The 11,370-nt window shown below is 35.8% G+C and overlaps 1 protein-coding gene across 1 annotated transcript in view; it reads right to left on the bottom strand.

Annotated features, from left to right (window-relative positions):
* The window catches only part of CAMKMT (calmodulin-lysine N-methyltransferase), a 217,873-nt gene that overhangs the window by 7,247 nt on the left and 199,256 nt on the right, over window positions 1-11,370 (bottom strand). The window contains exons 9-10 of the mRNA XM_027723390.2: window positions 7,917-7,980; window positions 1,776-1,907 (exon numbers count right to left, since the gene is read on the bottom strand). Of these exons, the coding sequence (XP_027579191.1) occupies window positions 1,776-1,907; window positions 7,917-7,980 (196 nt within the window). The remainder of the gene's footprint in view (window positions 1-1,775; window positions 1,908-7,916; window positions 7,981-11,370) is intronic.

Below are 11,370 nucleotides of genomic sequence, written 5' to 3'. Positions count from 1 at the left end.
AGTGCCTCTGTTCAAAAAAAATTAAAAATGAACAAAAAGTTATTCTTGACTGCATCAGGTGTCACGAGTTAGCACACATGTTAAACTGAACAGTAATCTCTCTTTGGGATATTTTTTTTCTCAAGCCAAAAGGAGACAGATGAAGGAAAAACAAGGAACAACGTTTTCACAGCTGTGATTACAGTGGAGAAAAAACATTCCCAAACTGGATTTAAACTAATGAAACTGGGCATTACCCTCTTCAAGTTTGTGTGCATCTTACATTTCACAGCTTGTACCTAAAAATACTGCAGTAAAATGATTGGCATTTCCAGAACTACTTAATTTAAAGCTACTTCAGATAGGTCTTTTCTATGGTCACCATTATAAGGACTGTAGTGGACTCATAAGCAGAGGAAGATAGAATACATTTGTTTTCTAAGTAAAATAATCTACTCTATCATTTTAGACCCATCTCTTGGACCAAGATAACAACTATTACTCTTGCATTTCACTGCCGCAGAGCTGATTTGGATGCAGTGGATAATGAAAGAGAACTACCACCATGAAACAACATAATCAAAATCATGCCCTTTTTCAGGTGGAGGCAAATAAAACATCCATCATATTGGGCCTCACATTTATATCATTTTATGTGATTTAAAGTCAAGGTGGTAGATGAACAATGACTGAAATTTTGGGGGGTTTTGTGTGACCAGATTCAAACCTACCTGAACAATGAAATCAAGTGATTTTATGTGCACATAGCTTTAGTGGGAGTCTTTATTAAATATAAAATTAATATAAACATTAAAATTATACAAAACACTAAATATTAAGATAAACACAAAAATGGTAATATAAACATTAAAATATATATTTACAACATTGCATGCATATTTTTTTAGCATAATCTGATTTCTATCATATGGTGTTAAATAAAAAAAAAAAAGCATGTCACTTCAATTTTGAACATGTCTATACTTTCCAAGAGCGATTCTTAGAAAATTGCAAGAGGTTAGGTCTAAGGTCACATGGACCTCCAACAGTGGATTTCTTTAAGGTATGAAAGAGAGATCTCAGAGCTGCAAGTAATAAATATGATTTTGATAAGCACTTCTACACAGGAAAATAAGAAATTCCTAAAAAGTTTCCTGTGAAGCACCTTCCTCTTCATGTCCTGTATTACTCCATACTTATAAATAATAAAGAAGGGGACTGATAACAGTAGCTTTATGTAAGCAAGCTTAGAAATCACGCTCAGATAAGTGCTTTTGACCTAAATCTTGTAGCGCCTCGATCTGACATATAACCCCACAACTGTGAAATTCTGTATGAGATTTAGCAGTTTGAAGCTGCCAACTGACCCAGCCATAAAGCAGCCAGAGATAAGGATTTACGGTACGATATGATACAATTAGACATTCACCTCCTATTTATTTCAGTCCATTTCAGTATTTAACCTATTTAAAAGTTGCAAGCTTTTTATTAAAATGTAAATGCTAGTGTGCTGTATACTTATAGGTAGCTAACAACAACAAGAGAAGACTCTCATAAATTAGATTCCTATGAATGAAAAGGGTAAACAGGAGGTGCTTCTGCAAAACTCTTCTAGACATGCAGAGATAAAGGATGGCTCTTCCACACAAAATAATCAGATACAAAAATAGCTGTTCAGAAACAGCACACCTAAGGAGTACTTTAATCAAACATTTAGGTTACCTGCCAAAAGGACCATGATCTCTTCAAAATGCAATGCGGATTAAAGTGTTATCTAACACGAGCAGAAAACTAACCTTGGAGTGGAAGTTCGAAATGTGTTCATCATAATTTTCATGTCTTTGGATAGAGAAACCAGCTTTTTCAGCTAGATTGCAAAACTGGTTTAAAGTATTCCCTCGGCGTGGAGCAAATACCATTGCTTTTCCCTGGAACATTAAAAAGAGAACTTATACATTTTTAAAACTGGAAGGGAACCAGATATAACATGCACCTGACTAAGCTTTTAATATGCTTAAGCTGGAAAAGTCAATTGTTCTCTTGGTAAAATACTAAAATATGGTAACAAGTAATTGTTCAAAATATGCAAGATTTCTGTGATTAAACAAATGCAATCTAGAAAGTAATAAATAAATATTTCCTTTAGAAAACTCCCAACTGCCTCTTTTCATATAATAATGATGTCTGTGGATTACCAAAATAAAACAGAAAAAGCATACAAAACATACACTCAATGAAAAATCCATTTGTTAGCTCATGACGACACATAGACTGTAAATAATGATTTTCTTTTTTCTCTCTCACACATAGAAGACTACCTCCCATTCACTGTCAGTGGAATTACAACAGTATAAAATAAGGCAAATGGGAGGCCAATCAGACCTGATCATTAATTTTTCAAAGATATTTTAAACTACCTGAGCAGTGCAACTAAATTTGACCTTAAAGTGGTAAATTGCATTTAAAGCAGGAATTAATGTTCTTGAATACTAATTCAGGTTCTTGCAAGATGATCAGGCCATTTATGATGCCCAGGCAACATATTATGGTCCATTACCTAATTTTTTGTTCATCCTTCTGTATTTAAGAAAACAAAAATGACTGTACTTCGAACCCATATATATTTTAGACACCCTGTGCAAAAGTACTTGCCCAAAACCTAACCTACTTGATAGAGCAACTCTCAAAATCTTATTTGCAAAAATAATTAATTCTAATTGGCTGAATTCTGTGTTCTGTCACATGGAAAGAAAAGTGGTTAAAGAGTTGTAAACAAAGGTTAATATCAGCCAACAGCATATCACACTGAGGGGAGCCACAAAGTTTACTGTGAGTTCCTGTATTTAACTTTTATGTTAATGAGAGCTAAGACTAATTTGTGAGGTGCTGTAATCAACTGAAAAGACAAAAAATGTTTTCAGGGAACTAAAAAATTATAAAAGGATTAGATGCTGTAGAAGTATATTTAGCTTGAGAAAACGTAATCTGTATACCACAGGAAAAGGGTGATCAGTACAGAGAATTTCAATAGGAATTCAGGACAGTTACAACGCTGACACAGATACTTAGAGAGAAGAATAGGAAACAAATCTGTGTCTCACACATGCATATGTACACCAAAATAATGCACAGTGAAACAGCAATAAAAACACTACATCAATACATACCGTACCAATGTGTACTTAAAAGATTCCAACCATTAATACCACAGCACTATATTTATTCTCACAACATCTCTCTGTGAGATAGGGAAGTACTGTTATCCTCATCTTTCTCACGGGAAATTTAAGCACAAAGGAGATTTATGGCAATATCTAAAGCAACTCAACTTCTGTTCATTTATGTAGCTGTAACTTTAACTCTATGGCTAAATATGAGGTGCAAAGGGGTGTAACTCTTGTTGAAGGCACTGGAATTGCTTATGTAAATGCTAGGTCTGAATATAGGCTCAGCTCAGGATGAAAAACATTAAACACAGGAAATTCACATTCGGTTCCCTCATATCCCTGGCACGCTTTAATGTCATCAAACAGAAGTGGGCAGCAAAGGGAGCCTTCAGCTGGGAAACCTCCTCCTCCTGCTGCCATCTCAAGCTCCCCAGAATGCTGTTCTGCAGAGACTCTTCCTGGCATAAGAAGGATGAGACTTCTCTGAGTCCCTCATCCCTATGATCACTGTAATGATCACATGTCCTTCACCCAGGGCTTACTGACTACATGATTCATGGGGACCTCAGATATGACTAAACCTCATGAAAGGAGGCTGCACACTCTACATTGGTCACTGATCCAGCAGTTCTGATGAGGAAGCAGTGCTCAGACAGCAGCACACCTTCACATTTGGAGTCAACAGTCCATGTGGTCATTCCTTCTCATGTTCTCTGTAGACTACTTCCAATTAAATTTGAAAGAGAAATACAGTAAAATAGAATGTACAAAATATCCGTATGAAATATCTCTTAAACCCAGAGAGAAAATCTAGAAATAACTTCAAAAAAGGGGAATGGCCTTTTATGGAAATCATTACACAGTTACTTTTGGCCAGCTCCTTAGTGTAAAAACCCATTCATCTGTTGACTTTAGTGTGCATCTAAAATACTTGAGGCTCTTGCCCTCACTGATAAAAAACAAGAAATCATGATTAAAGTTTAATACCACAATAATCTCAAAACTGGTGTTCAATTCTGGTCTATAATAATCTGGGTCGAAAAACTTTTTTGTCAACTGCCTGATCTCTGTGATTCTGCTACCTGTTGTAGGGCTTCATTCACATTTCCAATTATAAAAGAAATGTGAATTTCATGTGTGTTTTTCATTTCTTGGTTACTGTACAATAAAAAAAGTAGACCACTGTCCTGGTTCTATTCTTCATTGGCTATCCCAAGTTTAATTCTAATTCAAAAGTATCTCCTGGGATAATGTTTAAAGGATGAGGTTTAAAGTTCAAAATGGCCTTTCCTCAGCTGGGAAAATATTTCCATTAAATTTGGGAACAAAATTCAGAGCAAAATGTCAGTTATAATAGTTTGAAGGGTCAGTAAAATGCTACAATAAGACAATGGGACAAGCATTCATATTTTGGATGTGACTATGACCAAGTTTACTCATCATCATCATTAAATGCAGTCTTACTTGCTGATACTAATCACAGCTCAACAGCATCCCATTGACTTCACTGGGATTTTGAATGGATAGGCCTCAGAAGAATCAAAGCCTTGACAAAAAACTGTTCTTAATCAGGGAAATATGCAAAAAAAAAAAAAAAAGGTTATTCTGAGATTGAAATTTAAAGTATATTTTAATGATATAAAAAATAAAACTAAATGTTGGCATATCAATTCAAGTAGCTTTAAAGAAATAAAATACAGCCATTCAAGGTAAATTTGTTTGATGTAGAATTTCCATGCCTAATTCTTTGAATGGGTTTACAGGTGACATCTGCCTCTGTGACAAATTCAGATAGAAATTTCAGCCCTCAGTAACTCTGTGAACTGCTTATTTCTGCCTCTGTGAATTTTTGGTCCTGTCTTCCTATGCCAATACAACTGTCCATGGGGTCAATACTATGAATCAGATGACTGAAATAACCAGTCCTGTGCCAAGGCAACCAAAAAGTTACCCAAAACACATCAGAAGGATGTGCCATAAGGATTCTAATAGCCACAAATAACATCCTTAATGAAAAAGGAAATACCACAGATGAATTTTAAACTAGCACTAAGAATAGATTATGTGTTCTGAATTTCTTCAAGAAATTTTTGCAAGGATACCTGTAATTTTCTGCTTACTCCACTTTTTCCTATGGTATTGTTGGTTATTATTTTCCCCAGACTCTTCTAAACCAAAAAGGAAATGCAACTTCTAAATTTGAGACAAAATAATTAATGTAGAAGAGTGAACTTAATCGAAGAAGTTTATGCCTCAGCTTGGGCATAAACTAATGCCCATAAGCTATTCTTAATTATTGCAACTGGTAAATGAGTTCACTATTAATTTATTTTTCCTTTAAAAGCCCAAGTATAGTGTCATTTAGTAAAGTGTCCTCTGGTGTTATCCTTAGATTTATACAGGTTAACAAGAACAGTAAAATCGATAACTATTTTGTACTTGTGACTGTATTTTCTTTTGGGATCTCAAATGAGTATACGCTTTTATTTGGGTCTTTCAAACCACGAAAGCATATGCTTGAAGGCATCTCTGTTGAACATGTAATTTTTGGACAAAAGAGCTCATTTAAGGTGCCTGTACTCCCAACTTCTACCCCACAGTTTGCTGTCCTCTTAGTTATGAATTACAGTAATTTGCAAGGCCATGCCATAAATGGATATCCATCCATATAGCCATTCATAAAGTGGATTAGGCAACTGAGTTTAGTTAAAAATACAGTTTGGATAGTGGTCCAAAACTCTGCAGCAGAAATTCCTGCAAGGAGCAAGAATTTCTTAAGCTAGCTTTGCTGATAAGAAATAGGAACCATGGCCTAAAATGCACAGCAAATAAATGTTATGCTATTAATACAGGCTATGCTATTAATCACAACGTGCTAAAGAAAGCAAGACTAGGAAGACAGGCAACAAAAAGCCATCTCCCTTTACTCCACCTATGTTCATACAGACCGTAGCTCATATGCCCTGAAAAACAAAGGCTAGTAATGAATTTGAATAAACTGACTGGAGTTAAAAAGAAAAAGTCAGGCCAGTTTTAGTTTAAATTCAGGTTAACAATTCCTAAATTATCTAGATTGTTGCCTAGATGGCAACACTACTTAAAATTCAGGCCACCTTGCCTTTTAAATCAAATTCTCTGGTTGGCTAATCAGCCCAGCTAAAGAATGTGTGTCTGTGTATGCATATACAGACATATGTGTATATGTGTTTTTGGCACTACAGAACACCAGACCATGTTTAACTATAAGCAGGAGAGAAAGCAACTAACAGCTCTTCTTCCACTCCAGCCAGAGGCTCCAACCAGGTCACAGTTACCAGTGCATCTCTTCTACACTTTTCTTGCCACTCATGCTTTTCTTCCCCAGTGTCCTTCCATGGAGCCAGTACAGTGGCCTATGGGAATACCTGAAGAACCAGTTTCTTACATGGATCTGGTCTGAAAAAAAAATCTTTTTGTATTTTTTTTAACTGGGATCAACTTTGTGTTCCAGATCACCTGTGGTTCCAAAAATTATTGCACTTGGACAAACATTGGTACATCATAAAATTCAGAACGCGTCACTCTGGGCAGGAGCTGCTTAACCTTTTCTTACTTGCCACTGACAGAAATATCTGGGTAACCTTTTCCTCAGGGTGGCTACTGTCTCCTGTCTTCCTGGCAGCTTTGCCCCACAGCTCATTAAAATAATTCAGTCTTAAGTAACTTGCCTTAGGTCACTCAGGAAAGTCTATGATAGAACCAAGAATAGAAACCTGATCACTCTAAGCAAAGAATGGGATTACTAACATTACTAAAATGACTCAGTTTCTTAAGCCTTTGCATGTTTGGGTCTTCTATTTCTTTTACAGAGAAAATCTCTTGTACAAAAAGTACAATACAAATTTTAAATAAAATTCGGAGAATGCATTGCTAGCAGGAAATACTTTTATTTTGAAATGGAAAGTTTACTTTATTGGAAGATTTGGATGTTAACCATGAGGGAGAAAATTCCTGTCTCAAACTCCTACTTAGACCAATTACTTCATATTTTCTCCTTTTCTCATTTTGCTGTCTTCCATTTTTTTTGAGATTTGAGATTATAGATATAATATATATATTTTATATATGCATATACCAGATTTTTTTTTTGCCTGTAGGTCTCTCTGATTTAAACAAACTAACAGATTTAGATCAATAAAATATTTCCTGAGTGACACTCGTAGAACATATAATCATTTTATGAAGAGCACAATTTCGCTATTTTCTAAGGTATAAAACATGTAAACACAGAGCTTAATCAATGGAAAAATATTTTAAGCCACAGTATATGTATAAGGGTTTTTTTATTTAAATAAACATAAATGAAAAGAAAAAATATTCTTTCAGAATAAATAAATACACAATGACAAAGGTTACAATTGAAGGGATTAAAAATGACAGAAGCCAACATAAAAACTTTCAATACTGTATTTTACTTTAATATGAAGACATTATTATCAAAGGAAAATACTTGAGAAACGCTTTGATAAAAATAATCTGACGCTATCTTTGAAGCGGTTTCATTTATTTTACTACCCACTGTGTTCCTTATCAGAAGGCCAAGTATAAGAAGTTTCCTAGTTTATGATTAGGAAAGAATCTGATAGATTAGAAGACTCAATTGAAGTTGGACATAATAAGTATTAAAGTATTACATGACATTAATCCTGCCATTCCATTACTCTCTCAATCATTGTGCACAGACTAATTATTCTGAAGCCAGTGTTCAGGAGAAAATAGAAACATACTTACACTGGGTTGGAGTAATCTCTTTATTGCATCAACAAGGCTAGCTCTGTACCGGTCCAGAAACAGGCTGACATTGAGAAGAGAACAGAATCCAGATTAAAATGGGTTTTCAATTCTAATGATACTAATGCAGATAAGTACAAGGCTAATTACATATGTTTACACAATGCTGTAAAAGAGAAACTGTGGTTTATATTTCTATCCAGTGCAGGCTCTTTTAACATTAGAAATACATAACATGAAATACAATCTAAACCAAAGCTAAATTAATAACATGAAACTGCTCTTTATATAGCTGAAATTCACTGATCATACATGCTAGCTATTAAAATAGTACTGTATCAGAAATGAGGATCAATATAAAAAGTTAGCATTTTACATGGTTTTTTATACAAGGGGACTGGAAGTTTTTAAAAGTGTTTTCTATTGTGTTTCAGGTGTTACTATTAAGGGTATTTTTTTTCCTTTTACCTTCACAGTTTTGGCATTAATTCTTACTTATTATGCATATTTGTTATATTTATATATCTATCTCTGTCTATCCCCATAAAGATTTAAAGGATCTTACCCTCTCTCTCTCTCAAACACTGTTCAAATACAATGGCCCAGATTGTACAGAGTTGTCATCTCTCAAGAGTGCAATCCTTCATCTCCAGCATGGGTCCCGCAAGGATAGCAGCAGAGTCAATTTTCCCATGCAATGTTGCCAACACGCTCAGCCCTATTTTGGTGTGATTACCTCATGATTTGAGGGGATAATTCATTCTTCATGCCCCTCAGTACCTTAATGTATATACTAATAGTGGCAACCAGGGTGCCAATCACTCTTGACTAGATATTTGTGGACATGTAGTTACTGTGGATGAGTGCATTTACAATGGTTAGTGAACAACCATCTGATAGCAACTGATGCCTTTCAGTCCTTACTACTGTGGGCTGCATTTATATTGGTGATTCAGATAAGAAACTCTATCAAGCAGGCCACAGATAATGTGATTTTTTTTTTCTTCTTTTTTTCTTCCCCCACATTTTCTCTGTAATAAAACTGCTTCCCAGCTGTATCAAGTTCAAGTTTAACACTACATGGCATTTTGTCCATTCTCTAAGGTTTTTTCCCTATACTCCCCTTCCCTTTATGCTCAAACTTCTTTTCTGAAAAGATGTAGGTAATTTTTTTTCCAGGTTAGAAATTCTAAAAGAACATGAAGAATATATGGAAACTCTGAAGAGAAAGAAAGTAATCTGTCAACAACAGCCCTCTCATCAAGAACAGAAGTTGTGTGGATATTTAGACACTCCACAGCTACCAAGGAGAATATAATATTACATATCATAGAGTCAAGTAGCTGTGTAAGAGCTGTGAATTTTTGCTACTGGGGAATAAACAAACAAACAAGTCTATAAGAAAACTTTATGTGACCAAATTTCATCCGTAAAAACTGGCAGAGCCTCATATTGTTGAGAAAATATGGTAGAATGGGTATCCACACACATCTTAAAGAACATTTAATAGAGAAGTATGACCTTCTGAATTTCTTCTCAAGAATATGAAGTACTAGCTATCAGCTTCTCTGATAGCCTGGCTCACAAGAAAATTTAAACTTGTGCAATTGGCATGATGGTTACCCCTCAGCCTTGATTCATCTTACTGGAAGAAGCTTATTGAAAAAATGTGAGTTAAATTTAATTCATTGAAAGAGCAGCTCTTATATCTGATGTCTCTTGGGTGTTTTAATGACATTCACCTCAGGTTGATCCCTATACAGATAGATGTCCTAAGACACTACTTCACTGGGAACTTAACCACCCGCAGAAGAAGTGGAATACATGATCACTCTCCCAAAAGAATAGCTAAAAGTAATTAATTTTCTTCCACATCATCACAAATACTCACACATTTAAGACTTCCTGGGATCCTGTGTAAACAGAAGTACATTCCAAATGAAAAGTGCATTTATACTATTTTTATTATTGATAGCAGTGTAGTGGAAACACAATCTTGGGGCAGCTTACCAGTGTTAAAATCTCTTTTTCATGGACCTGAATACCATTCTCTCTTCTTACAATGAGATAGGGGCACAACTGCTGCTACCAATCTTGTTCCTTCACAATGAGAACTACAGGCCTTTGTCCACCAAAACTGTGAACTGAGTGTGTGAGAACTCTAAAGGGTTACATGACCTGCTAGATTAGACAACTTCAATAATACCTTTTCTGTCCAACCCCGGCTGACATTTTGGTGGTATGGGAGGTAGACTCTTAGCCCTCTTACCTTAGGAAACCTAGATAACCTGAGACAGTTGCCCCAAGTTGTCCCTGCCCTCCAAAAGGCCTGTCCCTGGGACACGACCTACTTAATCGAACACAGTTTGATATTGTGATTTCCAAACTGTTGCTCTGTGAGCCATACACTGTGACCAGAAGGAGCAGAGAAGACTGGAAGCAGTGTTAATGCAATGCAGTGACTCCAGGAAACATCTCTATCCTCCACCTGAGTCAGGGGATGCTTTGAATAAGGAAAATCCTGAAGAAGTTATTAGATAATCTATGCTGCAGACAGGAACAGCACAGGATTTGGCCCACGCAAGGGGATTTAGTCACGCAATCTCTCTTACCAGTAGAATTTGTATGACTAATTATTACCACAGCCTACTGAAAATGTACCCAAAAGCATCCTTCGAAGCTCACAGCACACATGTTCCTGTGTAAACTGCTCTAAGTGACCCTGCCTCGGCAGGGGCGTTGGACTAGATGATCTCCAGAGGTCACTTCCAACCCTAACAATTCTGTGATTCTGTGAACCACTCAGTAAAATTAGATAATGTATTGTTCCAAACCATTCACACTCAGTTCTCACACCTCAGTTCAAATTTGGCTTAGCTTGCCATTACTTTAGTGGTAATATCTCATGTTTATGTAGTGAGGACACTGCGAAAGCAGTAGCTCAGGACAGGAATAGCAAGGTTTTCTTGGGTCAGCAAGGAAGTTTTGAATCACAGTAGTAGAGAGGTGAGAACACAGTTGATGATTTGGTCTTTGTTTAGGCAATGCTCTTAACCTGTGAAATCTTGATGAACAGGCAGGCAACCTTGTCACCTCTCTTCTCTCTTATTTTTTTTTTTTTTTTTACATTTTAAATTACCATAAAAAAAAAAAAGAAAGTTTATACCAAAACTGTGCAGAAGTAACAGTAAGTCACAAGGAAACAAATAAAAAACCCAAGTAGATTCTCAGTTTGCTTCATGGTGGTATTTGTTTTATGCTGAATTTATTTTTCTTTTTGCATGCTTTGCAATTGTTAAAGGACCTGGGTTTACAGGTGTACTTCAGACACTATTAAATGTGTAGTGTTTAATGTGTAGAGTCATTTATCCTTTTGTTCGCCTTCAACTACATGGGTGACACGAACTGAAAAAAACCCTTACTTCCATGTGGTCAGGTTCCAATGCACTTGAAA

The sequence above is a fragment of the Pipra filicauda genome, unplaced genomic scaffold, assembly GCF_003945595.2.
Source record: "Pipra filicauda isolate LSUMZ 115617 unplaced genomic scaffold, ASM394559v2 scaffold51_size4534324_pilon, whole genome shotgun sequence".
Taxonomy (NCBI): Eukaryota; Metazoa; Chordata; class Aves; order Passeriformes; family Pipridae; genus Pipra; species Pipra filicauda.
The sequence above is the reverse complement of the archived record's forward strand: the minus strand, read 5'-3'. Positions and strand labels throughout refer to the sequence as shown.